The sequence below is a fragment of the Salvelinus fontinalis genome, chromosome 20 (assembly GCF_029448725.1).
Source record: "Salvelinus fontinalis isolate EN_2023a chromosome 20, ASM2944872v1, whole genome shotgun sequence".
Taxonomy (NCBI): Eukaryota; Metazoa; Chordata; class Actinopteri; order Salmoniformes; family Salmonidae; genus Salvelinus; species Salvelinus fontinalis.
Window position 1 is genome coordinate 989571 of NC_074684.1, and position 24011 is coordinate 1013581.

The 24011-nt window shown below is 45.0% G+C and overlaps 1 protein-coding gene across 1 annotated transcript in view; it reads right to left on the reverse strand.

Annotated features, from left to right (window-relative positions):
• Positions 1-23972, reverse strand: part of LOC129817137 (alpha-(1,6)-fucosyltransferase-like) — a 46840-nt gene extending 22868 nt beyond the window's left edge. The window contains exons 1-2 of the mRNA XM_055872071.1: positions 23612-23972; positions 4879-4993 (exon numbers count right to left, since the gene is read on the reverse strand). Of these exons, the coding sequence (XP_055728046.1) occupies positions 4879-4993; positions 23612-23853 (357 nt within the window). The 5' untranslated portion in view covers positions 23854-23972. The remainder of the gene's footprint in view (positions 1-4878; positions 4994-23611) is intronic.
• Positions 23973-24011: the final 39 nt, after the last annotated feature.

Below are 24011 nucleotides of genomic sequence, written 5' to 3' on the forward strand. Positions count from 1 at the left end.
AAATGCAAAAGATGGTATAAAATACAGTATATACATATGAGATGAGTAATGCGTGTAATGCGAGATATGTAAACATTATTAAAGTGAGGAGTTATCCATTTATTAAAGTGGCCAATGATTTCAAGTCTGTATGTAGGCAGCAGCCTCACTGTGTTAGTGATGGCTGTTTGACATCCTGTTTGAGTTTCTGAGATAGAAGCTATTTTCCAGTCTCTCGGCCCCAGCATTGATGCATCTGTACTGACCTTGCCTTCTGGGTGGCAGCGAGGTGGTTGTTGGTCTTGATGAACTTGTTGGCTTTCCTGTGATATCGGGTGCTGTAGGTGTCCTGGAGGGCAGGTCGTTTTCTCCCAGTGATGTGTTGTACCGACCGCACCACCCTCTGGAGTCCCCTGCGGTTATGGTTGGAGCAGTTGCCGTACCAGGCGGTGATGCAGCTCGACAGGATGCTCTCAATTATGCATCTGTAAAAGTTTGTGAGGGTTTTAGGTGACAAGCCAAATTTCTTCAGCCTCCTGAGGTTGAAGAGGCCCTATTGCACTTTCTTCACCACACTGTCTTTGTGAGTGGACCATTTCAGTTTGTCCGTGATGTGTAAGCCGAGGAACTTAAAACTTTCCACCCATCGATGTGGATAGGGGGGTGCTCCCTCTGCTGTTTCCTGAAATCCACAATCATCTCCTTTGTTTTGTTGACGTTGAGTGAGAGGTTGTTTTCCTGACACCACACTCTGAGTGCCCTCACCTCCTCCCTATAGGCTGTCTCGTCGTTGTTGGTAATCAAGCCTACTGCTGTTGTGTCATCTGCAAACTTGATGATTGAGTTGGAGGCGTGCATGGCCACGTAGTCATGGGTGAACAGGGAGTACAGGAGCGGGCTAAGCATGCACCCTTGTGGGGCTGTAGTGATGAGGATCAGAAAAGTGGAGATGTTGTTTCCTACCTTCACCACCTGGGGGTGGCCTGTGGGGACAGCAGATTGAGATAGAGAGAGATTGAATATGTCCGTAAACACACCAGCCAGCTGGTCTCCGCATGCTCTGAGAAAGCGGCTAGGGATGCTGTCTGGGCCGGCAGCCTTGCGAGGTTTAACACGTTTAAATGTCTTACTCACGTTGGCCACGGAGAAGGAGATTCTACAGTCCTTGGTACTGGGCTGCGTCGGTGTAATCCTCAAAGCGGGCAAAGATGGTTTTAGATTGTCTGGAAGCAAGACGTCGGTGTCCGTGACATGGCTGGTTTTCTTTTTGTAGTCCGTGATTGTCTGTTGACCCTGCCATATTCGTCTCGTGTCTGAGCCGTTGAATTGTGATTCCACTTTGTCTCTATACTGACATTTCGCTTGTTTGATTGCCTTGCGAAGGGAATGACTACACTTTGTATTCGGCCATATTCCAACTTACCATGATTAAATGTGGTGGTTCGCGCTTTCAGTTTTGCGCGAATACCACCATCTATCCACGGTTTCTGGTTAGGGTAGGTTTTAATAGTCACAGTGGGTACAACATCTCCTATGCACTTCCTTATAAACTTACTCACCGAATAAGTGTATAAATCTATATTATTCTCTGAGGCTACCCGGAACATGCCCCAGTCCATGTGATCAAAACAATCTTGAAGTGTGGATTCCGATTGGTCAGACCAGTGTTGAATAGTCCTTGTCACGGGTACATCCTGTTTGAGTTTCTGCCTGTAGGAAGGGAGGAGCAAAATGGAGTCGTGGTCAGATTTGCCGAAGGGAGGGCGGGAGAGGAGGGCTTTGTATGCATCGCGGAAGTTAGAGTAGCAGTGATCAAGAGTAAATGGCCTGAGTGAACTATCTTAATTTATCTACCATCTTTGGTTCCCCTTCTTCTTCTCCTCACTCCGCTCCCACTTGTGCCAACATCTTTCTAAATAGCAATTTACTCTGCATTGCGAGTGTTTTGCTCATTAGGCTGTCACAGCTGAAGCTGGTTGGCGGTGATCATGGCGACAAGGCGTCTGGCAAGTGCGAACGTTATCACAGCGCTTGTCTGTTTTAAAACTAGAGGAGAGCTAATGTTCCTTCATGTTCCAAATGTATTACCGCCGACATTCAATAATAACCTGAACAACACAAGCAGATGTCAACGAAGCAACACACAAGCCACTGGGAAGATTTCCTTTGAGGAATCTCTCTGTGTGCTTGTGTGTTTGTATGTGTTTGAGGTAAATATCGCTCCTCTTCTCCATATTGGCCCCGTAGGTATCACACTTACAGTTGAATCGAGTACAGGCTTTACTGAATAAATAACAAAGACGCAATGTAATATGACATTTTATTAAATTGTTTGGTGAGTGGCCTTGTCTCAGATGATGTGATGGCAGGTAGCCCTATGCGAGGCTTTTGGCATTGAAACACCTCCGCTGGGGGAAAGGAGTTCCAATGACAGGCATAAAGGTTATTATAGCTGTTGGTGGTGGGGAGGAGGATGGTTGTCGAAACTGTTGCTGAAAAACAGCAAGTGGGAGAACATGGGTAAGTGATAATTGCAGGAGTGGTAGGTTAAACAGCAAGTGTGAGGAATGTGTATTATTGTGCCATGCTTATATGCTATAAGGTAAATAGGTTGAATGAGATTCTGCAGATGGCTAATAGGAAAGAGGAGAAGAGGCAAGATTCTGTGTTGATGATACACTACATGACCAAAAGTATGTGGACACCAGCTCATTGAACATCTCATTCCAAAATCATGGGCATTGATATGGAGTTGGTCCCCCCTTTGCTGCTATAACAGCCTCCACTCTTCTGGGAAGGCTTTCCACTAGACGCTGGAACATTGCAGTGGGGACTTGCTTCCTTTCAGCCCCAAGAGCATTAGTGAGGTCGGGCACTGATGTTGGGCAATTGGGCCTGGCTCACAGTCAGCGTTCCAATTCATCCCAAAGGTGCTCAATGGGGATGAGGTCAAGGTTTTGAACAGGCCAATCAAGTTCTTCCACAGCAATTTCAACAAGCCATTTCTATTTGGATATCGCTTTGTGCACGGGGGCATTGTCATGCTGAAACAGGAACGGGCCTTCCCCAAACTGTTGCCACGAGGTTGGAAGCAGATCTTAGGCCTGTGTCCAGCTGCTCGGCCATGGAAACCCATTTCATGAAGCACCCGTCGAACAGTTCTTTTGCTGACGTTGCTTCCAGATGTAGTTTGGAACTCGGTAGTGGGTGTTGCAACCGAGAACAGATTTTTATGGGTTATGCGCTTCAGCCCTTGGCGGTCCCGTTCTGTGAGCTTGTTTGGCCTAATTTGAAGGGGTGTCCACGTACTTTTGTATAGATAATGTACATTTGTATTCATTCCGACTATGCCAGTATAATTGGAAATGAAGTGGATTATGTTACGCTTACTGGATGATTATAAACAAGCATTCAGACCAGCCTTCCTGATTGAACTATTGTAAACTACGTTTGATTTAAATACTACTAATCTGGTGTGTTGTCGCGAGTCTCAACAACAACGACTTCAAAGGCAGTTTTACACCAGCGAGCCCATCTCTTTTGGAGCATGGCGTTAAATCAGAACGACGGACAACCATAAGCGCACAAACTCTGAACTACTTTGGTTGTTTAAAAATGACAGATTCATGCGATTCAGATGTGCTAGGAGACAAAGTTCAATGGTAATTATGGAGAGAGTGAAATACCAAGGCTGACCCGTAGGTTAAGTAGCCCTTCAAAAACTGCATTTTCTAGTTAAAATACAGAAGACTGAAAATGTGCGTGTGAGTGAGTGAGGAAGAAAGAGATAGAGAGAGCGAGGGTGACTCATATTATATATGACCTATAATCAGCTGGTTCAGAGCTGATGATGTGCTATAGAAGAACAAGTGAAAGTGGAAGGCTGAAAATGGAGGAGGTACTGTGTGTGTTTGTCACAAGGTGGTACTGTGTGACACTGAACAAAGGGACACCAAGTAAAGGCCACTGTGTTCTCATTGAAGAGTGCGCAGTGAGACAGACAGACAGAGAGACAGAGAGACACGTTGATAGAGTCAGCCGGGCCAGGGACCGAAGGGCGCAGGGGGTGAGGTTGGTGGGGTGGGAGTGCTGGGGTGGGGTGGGGTGGGGGAAGGGTGGTGTGTGTGTGTGTGTGTGTGTGTGTGTGTGTGTGTGTGTGTGTGTGTGTGTGTGTGTGTGTGTGTGTGTGTGTGTGTGTGTGTGTGTGTGTGTGTGTGTGTGTGTGTGTGTGTGTGTGTGTGTGTGTGTGTGCGCAGGAGTGTGTATGTGTGGTCATGCACATCTGTGTGTGTCTGTGTGTGTTTGTAGACCTGGGATTGATGTTACTGACAGAAGTGTAAGAGGTAGACGGGTCCCTGGCTCCCTAAGTGTGTGTGTGTGTTTGTGTGTCTGCCAGCCTGTGAGGACTGTGTGTGGGTGATGAATTAGTGATGGCGGCCGCTGGAGCTGTGTGATCCCTCAGCGGTGGTGACAGCAGCTGTTAGCTATGGCGTCTCCTCCCAGCCACACTCACTCTGGCTCTCTTCATCAAACACCAAGGCTCATTAATGCTGCAGGGCCCAGCGCCGCACAGCCCCACCCCAGGCCTGCTGCATGCAAACTGGGGAAGGGAGGAGGGCTGAGGGGAGACTCCTGGGTCACTGGGAGTGGAGGGTATATGAGTGGATAACAGAAAGTGGATAGGGTTGGAGGACGGTGGGTGTGTGTGTGTGTGCCAGGATACATGATATACAGTCATTAGACAGCAGTCAGACCCTTAGACACAATGTGTTTCATCTATGGTGATTCTGACAGGTTTGGCTTGTGTTAGGTAGAGAAGAGCAGGTGTGAGAAAGAGTGTTTGTGTGTGCATGTGTGTGTGTTGTGTTTGTGTCTGTGTGTGTGTGTATGTGTGTGTACCTGTAGGTAGGTGATCCTGCTCTGCACCAGGTTAGACAGGTCCCTGGCCTCCTTCACTCTCCAGTCTCCCACTCCATCAGCCTGGCTGAGGTAGTACAGGTCTGTCATGATAGACCTGCACACACACACGCACACATACATACACAGGCACACAGACACATAAAAAGAGACCGAAAAAGAAAGCCATAAGTCCAGTGTGCTACATAGCACAGACACACATATACAGCAGTTTCTCATCTCTAAAAACCAGCATGGCTCAATTAATTTCAGTGACCCAAATCAGTCACATCCTCAGTGTGGGAAACCTCCTGAGCACAAGTACCCATGCACACTTACACACACACTTACACACACATACACTTGTGCACATACACACATGCACACACACACGCGTCCTCTGGCAAGACATAATCATTACTCATGCTTCCATTTTTAATCATAAACCACAACGTGTGTGTTCGATATGAAGCCATGTCAAACTCCTTTACCCAGAACCCACCAGGGATATATCACAGTCTCCCTGTGAGATAACTACAACTCTCCGCTAGTCATTGAGTTAACATGCACTGTAAATAAAAAAATAACAAATACAAATCTAGTTGTTTCAACTAATCATTACTTAGTAACTGGTTACACGTGTTACAAAATCCCCCCAAAATTTGCCCAAACTTAGCTACAAATTGAGAAAACTTTGGCAAAAGTCCATTTCAAATTATGTGTTTGCTCAACTTGTCTCATATTTCATTCAACTAAACATGATTATTTGGGCTAAAAACAAGTCTGTGCAACATTGTTACACACAGTACTTTTAACATACATATTTGACACATGTTGAAATACATAATTACATTGTCCATGTTCAATTATACAGTAATTATTATTCAACTGGTCCTCACCTAGGATCCTGCTACGGTACCATGCATGTGCCAGTTATCAGTCACCTTGATTATTCTCTCCATAATGATTTGATTTACTTATTTAAGTATTTCAGGTTTTTCTGTTGTCTACTGTTGGTGGGGCATATTATTCTGTTTTAATGTTTCTCCTTAATCACTATGATAAATGCAATTGTTTTTCCTGAATTAAAAAAAAATATATATATATATTTTTCACCTTTATTTAACCAGGTAGGCTAGTTGAGAACAAGTTCTCATTTACAACTGCGACCTGGCCAAGATAAAGCAAAGCAGTACGACACAAACAACAAAACAGAGTTACACATGGAATAAACAAGCGTACAGTCAATAACACAATAGAAAAAGAAAGTCTATATATTGTGTGTGCAAATGGCGTGAGGAGGTAAGGAAATAAATAGGCCATAGTAGCAAAGTATTTACAATTTAGCAGATTAACACGAGAGTGATAGATGAGCAGATGATGATCTGCAAGAAGTGATACTGGTGTGCAAAAGAGCAGAAAGTGTAACGGCTGTCTTTCGGTAAGTTAGTAGACCAAGGCGCAGCGGGTTGTGAATACATAATGACTTTATTGCAAGACGAAGAACAGACACGAAATACACTTGACTAATTTACAAAATAACAAAACGAACTAGAAAGACCTAAACTACGAACTTACATGAAACGAAGAACACATGAACAGGAACGACCGAACGAACGAGACGAGACGAGACAGTACCGTGTGGTGCAAAAAACACAGACACAGCGACAATCACCCACAAACAAACAGTGAGAACAACCTACCTTAATATGACTCTCAATTAGAGGAAAACGCAAAACACCTGCCTCTAATTAAGAGCCATACCAGGCAACCCAAAACCAACATAGAAACGGAAAACATAGACTGCCCACCCAAAACTCACGCCCTGATCATCACACACATACAACACAACAGAAAACAGGTCAGGAACGTGACAGAACCCCCCCCCTCAAGGTGCGAACTCCGGGCGCACCCCTAAAACTCAAGGGGAGGGTCTGGGTGGGCATCTGTCCGCGGTGGCGGCTCCGGCGGTGGACGAGGACACCACTCCACCACTGTCTTTGTCCCCCTCCTTAGCGTCCTTTGAGTGGCGACCCTCGCCCCCAACCATGGTCCAGGAACCTTTACTAAGGCCCCTCCTACATAGAGGAGACAGCTCAGGACAGAGAGGTAGCTCAGGACAGAGAGGTAGCTCAGGACAGAGAGGTAGCTCCGGACAGAGAGGTAGCTCCGGACAGAGGGACAGCTTAGGACAGAGGGACAACTCTGTACTAATGGCAACTCCGGACTGGGTGGCAGCTCCGGACTGGGTGGCAGCTCCGGACTGAGTGGCAGCTCATGACTGAGTGGCAGCTCATGACTGTAGGGCAGCTCATGACTGTAGGCAGCTCATGACTGAAGGGCAGCTCATGACTGAAGGGCAGCTCATGACTGTAGGGCAGCTCATGACTGAAGGGCAGCTCATGACTGAAGGGTAGCTCATGACTGGAGGGTAGCTCATGACTGGAGGGCAGCTCATGACTGGAGGGCAGCTCATGACTGGAGGGCAGCTCATGACTGTAGGGCAGCTCATGACTGTAGGGCAGCTCATGACTGTAGGGCAGCTCATGACTGTAGGGCAGCTCATGACTGTAGGGCAGCTCATGACTGTTGGGCAGCTCATGACTCAAGGGCAGCTCATGACTGTAGGGTAGCTCATGACTGGAGGGCAGCTCATGACTGGAGGGCAGCTCCTGACTGGCTGGCGGCTCTGGCAGCTCCTGACTGGCTGGCGGCTCTGGCAGCTCCTGACTGGCTGGCGGCTCTGGCAGCTCCTGACTGGCTGGCGGCTCTGGCAGCTCCTGACTGGCTGGCGGCTCTGGCAGCTCCTGACTGGCTGGCGGCTCTGGCAGCTCCTGACTGGCTGGCGGCTCTGGCGGCTCCTGACTGGCTGGCGGCTCTGGCGGCTCCTGACTGGCTGGCGGCTCTGGCGGCTCCTGACTGACGGACGGCTCTAGCGGCTCCTGACTGACGGACGGCTCTAATGGCTCGGGACAGACGGGCGGCTCTAATGGCTCGTGGCAGACGGATGGCTCAGAAGGCGCTGGGCAGCCGGATGGCTCAGAAGGCGCTGGGCAGACGGATGGCTCAGAAGGCGCTGGGCAGACGGATGGCTCAGACGGCGCTGGGCAGACAGATGGCTCAGACGGCGCTGGGCAGACAGATGGCTCAGACGGCGCTGGGCAGACAGATGGCTCAGACGGCGCTGGGCAGACAGATGGCTCAGACGGCGCTGGGCAGACAGATGGCTCAGACGGCGCTGGGCAGACAGGTGGCTCAGACGGCGATGGGCAGACAGATGGCTCAGACGGCGCTGGGCAGACAGGTGGCTCAGACGGCGCTGGGCAGACAGGTGGCTCAGATGGCGCTGGGCAGACAGATGGCTCAGACGGAGCTGGGCAGACAGGCAGTGCAGAAGGCGTTGGGCAGACGGCCGACTCTGCCCTGCTGAGGCGCACAGTAGGCCTAGTGCGTGGTGCCGGAACTGGAGGTACCGGGATGACGGCACGCACTTCAAGGCTAGTGCGGGGAGCAGGGACAGGGCACACTGACCTCTCGAAGCGCACTATAGGCCTGGTGCGTGGTACCGGAACTGGAGGTACCGGGCTGAGGGCACGCACCTCAGGGAGAGTGCGTGGAGGAGGAACAGGGCTCTTAATACGCACTGGAAGCCTGGTGCGTGGTGTAGGCACTAGTGGTACTGGGCTGGGGCGAGGAGGTAGCGCCGGAAATACCGGACCGTGCAGGCGTACTGGCTCCCTTGAGCACTGAGCCTGCCCAACCTTACCTGGTTGCATGCTCCCCGTAGCCCGTCCAGTGCGGGGAGGTGGAATAACCCGCACTGGGCTGTGTTGGCGAACCGGGGACACCATGCGTAAGGCTGGTGCCATGTAAGCCGGCCCAAGGAGACGTACTGGTGGCCAGATATGTAGGGCCAGCTTCATGACATTTGGCTCAATGCCCAATCTAGCCCTACCAGTGCGGGGAGGTGGAATAACCCGCACTGGGCTATGCACCCGTACAGGAGACACCGTGCGCTCTACTGCGTAACATGGTGTCTGCCCGTACTCCCGCTCTCCACGGTTAGCCTGGGAAGTGGGCGCAGGTCTCCTACCTGCCCTCGGTCCACTACCTCTTAGCCCCCCCAATAAATTTTTGGGTAGTACTTGCGGGCTTCCAGCCTTGCTGCCTCCTCATAACGTCGCCTCTCCGCTTTAGATGCCTCCAGCTCCGCCTTGGAACGGCGACACTCCTCTGGCTCTGCCCAGGGTCCTTTACCATCCAGGATCTCTTCCCATGTCCAATCCTCCTTTTCCCACTGCTGCTGTCGTTGCTGTCCATTAACCCGCTGCTTGATCTGGGTTTGGTGGGTGATTCTGTGCCGGCTATCTTTCGGTGAGTTAGTAGACCAAGGCGCAGCGGGTTGTGAATACATAATGACTTTATTTCAAGACGAAGAACAGACACGAAATACACTTGACTAATTTACAAAATAACAAAACGAACTAGACAGACCTAAACTACGAACTTACATGAAACGAAGAACACATGAACAGGAACGACTGAGACGAGACAGTACCGTGTGGTGCAAAAAACACAGACACAGCGACAATCACCCACAAACAAACAGTGAGAACAACCTACCTTAATATGACTCTCAATTAGAGGAAAACGCAAAACACCTGCCATTAATTAAGAGCCATACCAGGCAACCCAAAACCAACATAGAAACGGAAAACATAGACTGCCCACCCAAAACTCACGCCCTGACCATCACACACATACAACACAACAGAAAACAGGTCAGGAACGTGACAGAAAGTAAATAAAAACAATATGGGGATGAGGTAGGAAGATTGGGTGGGCTATTTACAAATGGGCTATGTACAGCTGCAGCGATCGGTTAGCTGCTCAGATAGCTGATGTTTAAAGTTAGTGAGGGAAATTTAAGTCTCCAGCTTCAGCGATTTTTGCAATTCGATCCAGTCACTGGCAGCAGAGAACTGGGAGGAAAGGCGGCTAAAGGAGGTCCTGGCTTTGGGGATGTACTTTTAACAGAGCTGATATTTACTTTCAAGTGCAAAGTATAATAGAGGTAAACTTAGTTATTGAAACAGACATGGTGGCGTAGCAAGAAGATTGGAATGCTGTGAACCAAGAGGTTGTACGTACAAATCCCAGTTAGGAAGATATTGAATATAAATGACTGTTTAAATAAACATGCACAATGTAATCTTCCCAGTAAACCAAAATTGGTAAAGTGAAAGTTGCCAGAACATTCCTTAGGTTGCGGCAAATTCTCTCATAACACAAACTCTGTCCAGTTGTAATGATGATTATAGAATTTTTGTATAAAACATTCACCTGATGTTCCCGGAACACATTTAGTTTGTTCTTTAAATGTTCCCAGAATGTTTCTTTAGGTTGTGGGAACAGTCTGGTGGAAACATTGTGGGGACATAGCTTATGCCTGCACATACCTTAACCCCATCGCCACCATGGGGCACTTTGTTCACAACGTTGACATCAGCAAACCGCTCGCCCACATGACGCCATACACATGGTCTGCGGTTGTGAGGCCGGTTGAACGTACTGCCAAATTCTCTAAAATGATGTTGGAGTCAGCTTACGGTAGAGAAACAACAGCTCGAGACATCTGTGGCATCGTGTTGTGTAACAAAACTGCCCATTTTAGAGTGGCCTTGTACTGTCCACAGGACAAGGTGCACCTGTGTAATGGTCATGCTGTTTAATCAGCTTCTCTATATTCCACATCTTTCAGGTGGATGGATTATCTTGGCAAAGAAGAAATGCTGACTAACAGAGGTGTTAACACATTTCTGCACATTTTGTTTTACATAAATATGCTTTTTGTGCATATGTAAAATGTCTGGGATGTTTTATTTCAGCTCATTAAACATGGTACCAACACTTCACATGTTGCATTTATATTTTTGTTCAGTATAAAAGAGAGGATGTCTTTATTTCGTCCAGATTTATAAATTCAGTCAGAAATTTAGAATTTAGACACTGTAAAAAAAATACCATTGTGTAAAAATGGACTGTTTAACTTAAAAAAACACACCGAATATAATTCCTACTTTGAGTCACTTGACATGGTCCCCCTGTCTTAATTTTAATGATCTGAAAAGGAAAAGTGATCCTAGATCAGAACTCTTAGTGTTGGACACTTTGTAAATATGGACTCAGAAGTACGCAGCATATAAATATATCCTATAATAGCCTGTTCAACCTCTCTTTCGTATCGTCTGAGATGCCCAAAGATTGAAAAGCTGCTGCGGTCATCCCCCTCTTCAAAGGAGGAGACACTCTAGATCCAAACTGTTATAGACCTATATCCATCCTGCCCTGCCTTTCTAAAATCATCGAAGGCCAAGTTAATAAACAGATCACCAACCATTTCGAATCCCACCGTACCTTCTCCACTATGAAATCTGGTTTCCGAGCTGGTCACGGGTGCACCTCAGCCACGCTCAAGGTCCTAAACGTTATCATAACCGCCATCAATAAAATACAGTACTGTGTAGCCGTATTCATCGACCTGGCCAAGGCTTTCGACTCTGTCAATCATCGCATTCTTATCAGCAGACTCAATAGCCTTGGCTTCTCAAATGAGTGCCTCGCCTAGGTTCACCAACTACTTCTCAGATAGAGTTCAGTGTGTCAAATCGGAGGGCCTGTTGTCCGGGACCTCTGGCAGTCTCTATGAGGGTGCCACAGGGTTCAATTCTCGGGCCGACTCTTTTCTCTATATATATCAATGATGTCGCTCTTGCTGCTGGTGATTCTCTGATCAACCTCTACGCAGACGACACCATTCTGTATACATCTGACCCTTCTTGGACACTGTGCTAACAAACCTCCAAACGAGCTTCAACGCCATACAACACTCCTTCCGTGGCATCCAACTGCTTTTAAATGCTAGTAAAACTAAGTGCATGCTCTAGAAACGATTGCTGCCCGCACCCTCCTGCCCGACTAGCATCACTACTCTGGACGGTTCTGTCCTAGAATATGTGGACAACTATAAAAACCTAGGTGTCTCGTTAGACTGTAAACTCTCCTTCCAAATTCACATTAAGCATCTCCAATCCAAAATTACATCCAGAATCGGCTTCCTATTTAGCAACAAAGCCCCCTTCACTCATGCCGCCAAACATACCCTCGTAAAACTGACTATCCTACCGATCCTTGACTTCGGCGATGTCATTTACAAAATAGCCCCCAACACTCAGCAAATTGGATGCAGTCTATCACAGTGCCATCCATTTTATCACCAAAGCCCCATATACTACCCACCACTACCCACTTGTATGCTCTCGTTGGCTGGCCCTCACTACATATCATTCGCCAAACCCACTGGCTCCAGGTCATCTATAAGTATTTTTTAGGTAAAGCCCCGCCTTATCTCAGCTCACTGGTCACCATAGCAACACCCACCCGTAGCACGCGCTCCAGCAGGTATATTTCACTGGTCATCCCCAAAGCCAACATTCCTTTGGCCGCCTTTCCATCCAGTTCTCTGCTGCCAATGACTGGAACGAATTGCAAAAATCTCTGAAGCTGGAGTCTTACATCTCCCTCTCTAACTTTAAGCATCAGCTGTCGGAGCAGCTTACCGATCACTGTACGTGTACACAGCCAATCTGTAAATAGCACACCCGACTACCTCATCCCCATAGTATTACTTACCCTCTTGCTCTTTCGCACCCCAATATCTCTTCTTGCGCATCATCATCTGCACATCTGTTAATCCAGTAATAATGCTTAATTGTAAATATTTTGCCTCTAGGGCCTATTTATTGCCGTACCTCCCTAATCTTTTACATTTGCACTCACTGTACACAGATTTAACATGTTGATAGAGATTTGGTAGAACTGATTTAAGTTTCCCTGTATTAAAGTCTCCGGCCACTAGGAGCTCCGCCTCTGGGTGAGTTGTTTCCTGTTTGCTTATTTCCTTCTAAACAGCCACAGAAAGTGCTGAGAACTCTCTAGGCAAGTAGTGTGGACTGCAATTTATCACAATATACTCTACTTCAGGTGAGCAAAATCTAGAGACTTCCTTAGATTTCGTGCACCAGCTGTTGTTTACAAATATGCACAGACCGCCCCCCCCTTCGTCTTACCGGAGTGTGCTGTTCTATCTTGCCGGTGCAACGTGTATCCCGCTAGCTGAATATCCATGTCGTCATTCAGCCATAGGATATTACAGTTTCTGATGTCCCGTTGGAAGGATACTCGTGCTCGTACCTCGTCTAGTTCATTGTCCAATGACGTTGGCGAGTAATATTGACGGCAACGGCAGCTTTCCTACTCGCCTTCTGCGGATCCGGACGAGGCATCCGGCTCTACTTCCTCTGCGTCGCTTCCTTATGCGAATAATTGGGATGTCTGCCCTGCCGGGTGTTTGGAGAATATCGTGTGAGTCCTGCTTGTTGTTATTGTTGTTGTTGAAAAACTCTTTGTCTAATCCGAGGTGAGAGATCGCTGTCCTGATATTCAGAAGCTCTTTTCTCCCGTAAGATATGGTTGCAGAAACATTATGTACAAAATAATTTACAAATATTGCAAAAAAACACACATAATAGCACAATCCTTCAAAATAGATGCACAGCTTTCTAAACAACTGCTGGTAGGTGGTGACTGAGAAAATCTCTAGTGTTTTAATCAGCATTTTCTTGATGCAGGTGGATTATTTGATAGGGTTAAAGGTCAAAATGAGTCCCCTGCGAAATGACCTGATACCCCCGTCCACTCCTTCTCCAGGTTCTCCTTCTCTGTCTCAGAGTGCGTAGAGCGGTGAAAGCAATTGATGTCAAACAAATCCCCTGGCCCCAATGGTCTAGACCCCCGCCTATTACAATAAACCGCAGACATAATTGCTCCCCCTTAAACATGCACATTTAACCTCACTATAAAATCTCATGAAATCCCCAAGTTGTGGGAATCAGCATTTTACCTACTTATTTTGAAATGAGGTGACCCCAGTCTACTGAATAACTATAAGCCCATATCTAAATTGTCTGTTTTGGCAAAAGTATTGGAGTTCCTAGTCAATAAGCAGCTTAAGGCCTACTTCCAGGAAAACAATATTTTGTGTGGTTTGCAATCAGGTTTCAGGACAAGCCACAGCACTGTTATAGTAATAATGAAAGGTTTTGGATGATATTTACTGTGCTCTGGATAAGAAGTTGCATTGTGTATCAGATTTGTTCATATATTTGTCAAAGGAATGGGACACTGCGGACCATACTGTATTGGTGCAGAGACTGAAGTGGGTTCACTGGTCATGCTCTAGAGTGGTTTGTGAAATACCTGTCAAATAGAACCCAGTGTGTTAAGGCAGATGGTTGTAAGTCCGACATCATAGAGCTGCACTCAGGTGTGCCTCAAGGATCCATTTTAGGTCCCCTGTTGTTTATTATCTAGATCAACAACATTGGGAGACATGTTGAGACAGTGGATGTAAATGTTTAACGCGAACGACACTGCCTCTATTCAAGTTGCAGCAGTTTGATTTTGGCTTTTGAAAAATCCTAAACTGCTTTTAACATCCAAAAATAATCTGTACAACTTGAAGCTTGTTCTGAATTCCTCTAAAACAAAATACATGTTAATTTCCAATACTAAATACTCTGAAAACCATGTCATTACTACCTTGGAAGGGAATTCCATATAGCAAGTCAAGAAGTATAAATATCTGGGCGTTTGGGTGGATGAGAAGCAAAGCTTCACTACTCATCTTGAGAACCTGGTAAAGAAGATCAGGTTGAGAACAGGTTTTATTACTGGTATGAGGCTCTTTTTTCTTTGGAGGCCAGAAAGAGCTGCTACGGTGTACATTTCTCTCTGTCTTGGACTACAGTGATGTCATTTATATGCAGACCTCAAGCACTACCCTGAAGGCACTTGATTATGTGTTTCACGCAGCTCTTAGGTTTATTACCAACCAAAAGCTTTTGACACACCACTGTGATCTCTATAGTGCTGTTGGCTGGTCTTCGTTGACTCTACAGTACATAGATCATAGTACACCAATGTTGAAGCCTAAGGCCATTTTGGGAAAACTGCCACTTTATCTCTGTTATTCTTTGATAAGGTCAGAAAATATATATCAGTTACGGTCTCACTCCTACTTACTTATAACGGTTCCTAAAATCAGAACGGATCACGGCAAAAAGCGTTTTAGCTACTCAGCTCCGTGGTCTTGGAATTCTCTCCAGACCAGCTTGAAGCACCATGATCTTGTTCCCTTGGAGGAGTTTAGTTGGTTGACTCACATATTACTGAGGAATGTGATTGTCATTAGGATTTGATACGGTGGTACATGTGATCGATTTTTATCTATGTTTGTTTGTTTGTTTCTGTGATTGAAATGTACATGCTATAGAATGCTAAATGTGTCTGATCAGATATTAGCAAACTAATAGACGAGTTGCCACCTCTACTTTTTTGCATGGCCAAAGATCAAATAACCAAATATACAGACGGAGATTCAGTGAAACAAAGTCACATTGATTGATTATCAGACAAGTCAAGGGCTTTTCGTTGGGATATAGCCCCTATAGGCTACTACGTGAGTCAAAAGCTAAATTATCCACCTGCTATACTAGACTAGCGTAGGCTACATTACATAACATGCTAGCAAGATTTTCGGATTACACAGTTAGACAAGAAAACTAGACTAAAGATTATCGTCAGGTACACTCACCTCAATTCGGCTAACATTTTGCCACCCTAATTGTAACCAAATATTCAAACTGAGACTCTGACATTGATTGATTTATCAAGACGATTTCCAACACTTGTCTCAAAACAGCGTGTTAACGCTGTCGCAATCATAACGGTGCCAACATTATAGTTTTTATTTTTATTTTTTATTTTTTATGTCACCTTTATTTAACCAGGTAGGCTAGTTGAGAACAAGTTCTCATTTGCAACTGCGACCTGGCCAAGATAAAGCATAGCAGTGTGAACAGACAACACAGAGTTACACATGGAGTAAACAATAAACAAGTCAATAACATAGTAGAGGGAAAAAAGAAAAGAGAATCTATATACAATGTGTGCAAAAGGCATGAGGAGGTAGGCAATAAATAAGCCATAGGAGCAGATAATTACAATTTAGCAGATTAACTTCTTGCAACTATAGGGGGTGCTGTTTCGCATTAGCGTAATTTTCTCTACAGATTAAATTGCCTAGTACTCAATTCTTGCTCGTACAATATGCATATTATTGTTATTATTGGATAGAAAACACTCTCTAGTTTCTATAGCCGTTTGAATTATGTCTCTGAGTGGAACAGAACTCATTCACAGCACTTTTCCTCCCAGTGAGTGAGTTTTCAGAACTCTTGGCCTCTGGTTCCAGATCAGTTTTAAAGCCACTGTAGATCCTATGAGGATACAAACACTGCCCACGCCTTCCTCTAGATGTCAGTAAGTGGAGACAATTTGAATGGAGTCGATTGCGCAATCATTGGCTCTATAAATCACCAAATACCGGAAGTAGCGTTCCTTTGGACTCTGCGCTCAACGCAAGAAGGATATCTGACTGGCCTTTTTCCAAGCTTTGGTTTAGCCGGTAATATAGCGTCGGTCATCTTTTTACTCGTTATAGGTGTTAGAAACATCATAAGGTAGTTAATTTAAAACGTTTTATAGCAATTTATATCCGTTTAGTGCGATTTTGAGGCATTGCTTTGTAATAGACTTTGAAGCTCCGGGCACGTTTCGGGGTCCCGGTCGTACGTTAGTGGGCATTTCGACGGACAAGTGGACATCTTTCGACCAAAAGAAGATTAGCCTGTCTAGGATCAGCGTGGCACTAGCGGCACACCCCCCCCCCCCCACTGAAAAACCAGTGCCGCGAAATTCAAAAAAAATATTTTTTTTAAATATTTAACTTTCACACATTAAAGTCCAATACAGCTAATGAAAGACACAGATCTTGTGAATCCAGTCAACATTTCCGATTTTTAAAATGTTTTACAGGGAAGACACAATATGTAAAGATGTACATCTATTACCTAAAAATACATTAGCATAATCCACCATCTTTTATTTGTCCACCAACACCAGTAGCCATCACCAATTCGGCTAAACTAAGATATTTATAGCCCCTAACCAACAAAAAAACTCATTAGATGACAGTCTGATAACATATTTATGGTATGGGATAGGTTTTGTTAGAAAAAAGTGCATATTTCAGGTAGATGGCATAGTTTACAATTGCACCCACCATCACAAATGGACTAGAATAATTACAATGAGCAACGTGTTTACCTAACTACTAATCATCAAACATTTCGTAAAAATACACAGCATACACGAATCGAAAGACACAGATCCTGTGAATACAGACAATATTTCAGATTTTCTAAGTGTCTTACAGCGAAAACACAATAAATCGTTATATTAGCTTAGCACATAGCAATTAGCAGCCCAGCATTGATTCTAGCCAAAGTGAGCGATAAAAGTCAACATCGCCAAAAGATATTAATTTTTTCACTAACCTTCTCAGAATTCTTCCGATGACACTCCTGTAACATCACATTACAACATGCATATACAGTTTGATCGAAAATGTTTATATTTAGCCACCAAAATCATGGTTAGACAATGTGAAATGTAGACAAGCTGGTAAAGAAAAAGTCCTTGCGCCACTTAGACAGTGATCTACTCTTATACATAAATACTCATAAACGTGACTAAAAAATATAGGGTGGACAGGGATTGATAGACAATTTAATTCTTAATACAATTGCGTTATTACATTTTTTTATTTATCCTTACTTTTCAATACAGTTTGCGCCAAGCGAAGCTACGTCAAAAAACATGGCGTCCTAAGCCACTAAAATGTTTCGACAGAAACACGATTTATCATAATAAAAATGTCCTACCTTGAGCTGTTCTTCCATCAGTATCTTGGGCAAAGGATCCTTTCTTGGGAGAAATCGTCTTTTGGTGGAAAGCTGTCCTCTTGCCATGTGGAAATGTCAACTGCGTTCGGGATGAACTGAAAAGCGTGCCCAACTTTTCACATCGTTGCAAAAATAAATGTCCCAAAATCGCACTAAACGGATATAAATTGCTATAAAACGCTTTAAATTAACTACTTTATGATGTTTTTAACTCCTATAACGAGTGAAAAGATGACCGGAGAAATATAACAGGCTAAACTAACGCTTGGAACAGGTGCGCGCCGGTGTCCTCTAGGCTCATGACGCAGCTCCCAAAGAATGACTAGCTTCAGGGTTTTTTCATTTGTAGGGCCTGTGAACGCGCAATCGACCCCGTTGGAATCGTCATCACGTAAAGGCATCCAGGGGAAGACGTAAGAAGTGTCCGTATAGTCATAGCAACGACAGTGCCCTTTTAACTGACTTCAGAAAAGTGGCCAACATTTCTCAAATCTGACTCCATGTCAGGGAAATTGCTGTAGAATGGGCTCTGTTCCACTTAGAGACAAAATTTCAACTCCTATAGAAACTATAGACTGTTTTCTATCCAATAATAATAATAATATGCATATTGTACGATCAAGGATTTTGTGGGAAGCCGTTTAAAAAATTAGCCAAATTAGCATAAATAGTCTAAACAGCGCCCCCATCCCCAACAGGTTAGACCCAAGAAAGGATTCATTGTCCAAGATTCTGATGGGAGAACAGCTCATAGTAAGAACAATTTATGATGATAAATCGTGTTTCTGTCGAAAAATGTTAAACGCTTATGCCGCCATTTTGTTTGCTATAGCTTCGCTTGGCGCAACCTGTATTGAAAAGTAAGGATCATTTAAAAAATGTAATTCCGCGATTGTATTAAGAATTAAATTGTCTATCAATCGCTGTCCACCCTGTATTTTTTAGTCAAGTTTATGAGTATTTATGTATAAGACTAGATCACTGTCTAATATGGTGCACGACATTTTCTGACCAGCTGAGCTACTTTTGTCACTTTTGTCTAACCATGATTTTGGTGGCTAAATATGCACATTTTCGAACAAACTTTATATGTATGTTGTAATATGATGTTACAGGAGTGTCATCTGAAGAATTCTGAGAAGGTTAGTGAAAAATTTATATATTTTGGCGATGATAACGATATCGCTCTCTTTGGCTTGAATCAGTGCTCGGGTAACGTTTGCATATGTGGTATGCTAATATAACGATTTATTGTGTTTTCGCCGTAAAACACTTAGAAAATCTGAAATGTTGTCTGAATTCACAAGATCTGTGTCTTTCCATTGCTATGTGCTGTGTATTTTTAAGAAATGTTTTATGATGAGTAAATTGGTAATACACGTTGCTCCTGTAGTAATTCTAGGAGCTTTGGTGAGATTTGTGATGCTGGCTGCAATGGCAAACTATGATTTATACCTGAAATATGCACATTTTTCTAACAAAACCTATCCTATACCATAAATATGTTATCAGACTGTCATCTGATGAGGTTTTTTCTTGGTTAGTGGCTATCAATATCTTAGTTTAGCCGAATTGGTGATAGCTACTGGTGTTGAGAGAAAATGGTGGACAAAGAAAAATGGTGATTTTTGCTAACGTGTTTAGCTAATAGATTTACATATTGTGTCTTCCCTGTAAAACATTTAAAAAATCTGAAATGGTGGTTTTATTCACAGGATCTGTATCTTTCATTAGGTGTCTTGGACTTGTGATTTAATGATATTTAGATGCTACTATTTAATTGTGATGCTAGCGATGCTAATCAGTGTGTGTGTGTGGGGGGGGGGGGGGGGGGGGGGGGGGGGGGCTCCCGGACCCGGGGTAGAGGCTCCTGAAAGGTTAACACTGGGTGATAAATCATCAGATGATCATGTGCAAATAGAGATACTGGTGTGCAAAAGAGCAGAAAAGTAAATAAATAAAAACAGTATGGGGATGAGGTAGTTAAATTGGGTGGGCTATATACCGATGGACTATGTACAGCTGCAGCGATCGGTTAGCTGCTCAGATAGCAGATGTTTAAAGTTGTTGAGGGAGATAAAAGTCTCCAACTTCAGAGATTTTTGCAATTCGTTCCAGTCGCAGGCAGCAGAGAACTGGAAGGAAAGGCGGCCAATTGAGGTTTTGGCTTTAGGGATGATCAGTGAGATACACCTGCTGGAGCGCGTGCTACGGGTGGGTGTTGCCATCGTGCCCAGTGAATTGACATAAGGCGGCTCTTTACCTAGCATAGCCTTGTAGATGACCTGGAGCCAGTGGGTCTGACGACGAACATGCAGCGAGGGCCAGCCGACTAGAGCATACAGGTCGCAGTGGTGGGTGGTATAAGGTGCTTTAGTAACAAAATGGATGGCACTGTGATAAACTGCATCCAGTTTGCTGAGTAGAGTATTGGAAGCTATTTTGTAGATGACATCGCCGAAGTCGAGGATCGGTAGGATAGTCAGTTTTTACTAGGGTAAGTTTGGCGGCGGTGAGCGAAGGGAGGCTTTGTTGCGAAATAGAAAGCCGACTCTCGATTTGATTTTGGATTGGAGATGTTTGATATGAGTCTGGAAGGAGAGTTTGCAGTCTAGCCAGACACCTAGGTACTTATAGATGTCCACATATTCTAGGTCGGAACCATCCAGGGTGGTGATGCTAGTCGGGCGTGCGGGTGCAGGCAGCGACCGGTTGAAAATCATGCATTTGGTTTTACTAGCGTTTAAGAGCAGTTGGAGGCCACGGAAGGAGTGTTGTATGGCATTGAAGCTCGTTTGGAGGTTAGATAGCACAGTGTCCAAGGAAGGGCCAGAAGTATACAGAATGGTGTCGTCTGCGTAGAGGTGGATCAGGGAATCGCCCGCAGCAAGAGCAACATCATTGATATATACAGAGAAAAGAGTCGGCCCGAGAATTTAAACCTGTGGTAACCCCATAGAGACTGCCAGAGGACCGGACAACATGCCCTCCGATTTGACACACTGAACTCTGTCTGCGAAGTAGTTGGTGAACCAGGCAAGGCAGTCATTAGAAAAACCGAGGCTACTGAGTCTGCCGATAAGAATATGGTGATTGACAGAGTCGAAAGCCTTTGCCAGTTCGATGAAGACGGCTGCACAGCACTTCTTTACTGTCACAGTACTGTCATCACGTCTCCTGATGAACTGGCCTGTTTCCTGGTAGCGCCTCCATGCTCTGGACACTACGCTGACAGACACAGCAAACCTTCTTGCCACAGCTCGCATTGATGTGCCATCCTGGATGAGCTGCACTACCTGAGCCACTTGTGTGGGTTGTAGACTCCGTCTCATGCTACCACTAGAGTGAAAGCACCGCCAGCATTCAAAAGTGACCAAAACATCAGCCAGGAAGCATAGGAACTGAGAAGTGGTCTGTGGTCACCACCTGCAGAACCACTCCTTTATTGGGGGTGTCTTGCTAATTGCCTATAATTTCCACCTGTTGTCTATTCCATTTGCACAACAGCAGGTGAAACTTATTGTCAATCAGTGTTGCTTCCTAAGTGGACAGTTTGATTTCAAAGAAGTGTGATGGACTTGGAGTTACATTGTGTTGTTTAAGTGTTCCCTTTATTTTTTTGAGCAGTGTATATTTACAAGACACATTTTTTTGAAAATATATATTCTACAGAATACAGAACATTTCCAATGCATATTTTGAGTTTTGTAGATAAGCACCATATCCTGACAAATTCTGAATCCAAAAGTGTCTTTTAGACAGACTCAGTATACCAAACATTAGGAACTTGTCATCAGCCTTGTCATCAGCCTGCCCTTGTCATCAGAACAGCCTCAATTCGCCAGGGCATTGACTTTACAAGGTGTTGAAAGCGTTCCACAGGGATGCTGGCCCATGTTGACTCCAATGCTTCCCATAGTTGTGTAAAGTTGGCTGGATGCCCTTTGAGTGGTGGACCATTTTGATACACACAGGAAACTGTTAAGCGGGGAAAAAACTAGCAGCTTTACAGTTCATGACACAAACCGGTGCTTCTAGCACCTATTACTATGCCCCATTCAAAGGTACTTAAATATTTTTTCTTGCCTATTCACCCTCTGAATGGCACACACACACAATCCATGTCTCAATTGTCTCAAGGCTTAAAAATCCTTCTTTAGCCGGTCTCCTCCCCTTCATCTACACTGATTGGAGTGGATTTAGCAAGTGACATCAATAAGGGATCAAAGCTAACACCTGGATTCACCTGATCAGTCTATGACACAGGTGTCAAACTCATTCCACGGGGGGCCGAGTGTCTGCGGGTTTTCGCTCCTCCCTTATACTTGATTGATGAATTAACATCACTAATTAGATAGGAACTCCCCACACCTGGTTGTCTAGGGCTTTATTGAAAGGAAAAACCAAAAACCTGCAGACACTAGGCCCTCCGTGGAATGAGTTTGACACCCCTGGTCTATGACATGGAAAGAGCAGGTGTTCTTAATGTTTTGTATACTCATTGTATATGATATTGGGATTACTCCGAATGATCCACATTATTTCAGGTGAATGTTTTTTGCATCATAAAATAAAGAATAATTCGCACAACTGGAGAGTTTTGGTGTTTTGGGAACATATCTTTTGTGATGTCCCAACAATGTTCCCACCAGACTGTTCCCACAACCTAATGAAACATTCTGGGAACCTTTAAAGAACAGACAAAATGTGTTCTAGGAACGTTCGTGCAACATCAGGGGAATCTTTTTTGCACCCTAAAATAAATATTGTAGAATCCTCCGCACAACAGTTTTTGGAACATATCTTTGTCCCCACAATGTGACGTCCCCACAATGTTCTCACAACATTCTGGGAAACTTTAAAGAACAGATTAAAGGTGCACTATGGATAAATCGCTTCGCCTTTTCCTGTGTAACTCGTTCCTAACAATTTTTTTGTTATGATGCCCAAATAATAATTTCTAGTTGAATGAACATATGAGAAAATTTGAGAAAACACATTTGAAGTTTTCTCATGTTGGAGCTATACTTGGGCCAACTAAACATTTTAAATTCAAGTAACACTTTGACCGAAGAGTCGAGTAAACAAAACAAAACAATTACTTAATAATATTCAGTTGAAAGATTTTTTTTTACAATGTGGGAGAATAGGCAGACAGACCCTGTGGGCTTTGGGAGACGAGAGGGGGGCTTCTTTTGTTGGTTGTATACGTGCGTGTGTCTGTGTGTGTGTGTGTATGTGTGTCTTTCTGTATGCGTGCTCCGTCTCCTTTTCCGTGTGGGGGCTTCCTCTGCCCGGCGCTTGCTGCAGATGCAGACTTTTGAAGCTGCAGGCTGGAGACAGGGGTTGACAGGCGGCTGAGCTGAGCAGCCCTGAGTACTGATTACCCGCTCCAATTGGTGGGCAATTATTGCCCCATTTACAAGTACCCAATAAATCAACAAGGAGGCAGAGAAAAGGAGGGGGGGAGGAGGGGAGAGAGGGCTGGGGGGCACTGCAGTCTTACAGGGCCCATCAACTACGTGAACGTGTGTCTTATGTCTCAACCGCTCCCTGCTCTCAGTGAGCTCAATGCCAACACAAAAGAAGAGAGAGCCGCTGGAAGAGAGGACTGGAAAGGAAACGTGTGTGTGTGCGTGTTTCTGTTGTTTCTGTGTGTGTGGCGGGAGGGGAGGCCAGCCTGTGGAAGGCTTTTAAGAGGTGAAATCAAATCAAATGTTATTGCAGTGTGTGTGCATGCGTGCATGTTTATGTTTATGTACTGTATGTGTATGTGTGTGTGTGTGTATCTGTCTGTGTGTGTCTCTGACCTCTGTTGGTGTCCCAGGTCTTGTAGCAGGGTGTCAGCCTGTCTGGGCCTCTCCCCGGCCTCCACATGGCCCAGGCTCTTCACCTCGCTGCGGACAAAGTACCAGAGCTCCCTCACACCGTTCTCTACCCTCCGCCTCAGCTCCTCCTGGGTGGGGCCTGGACCTGAGGGGTGGTGGGGATGGTGGAGGGAAGAGGGGAAGGAGGGAGGGAGCGAGGGGGATAGAACAACTATTATGAGCATAAAGCACAGGTGGAATTGTCATTGAACACATGGTAGCTGCAGGAACATACTGGATCGTCTGCTTTCTCAATCCCTGCCTCTCAACCTCCCTCCCAAGGGGTTTCTTTGATCAGAGCAGTTTTAGCGCATCTGTTTTGTCCGTACAGGATGGAACTCTC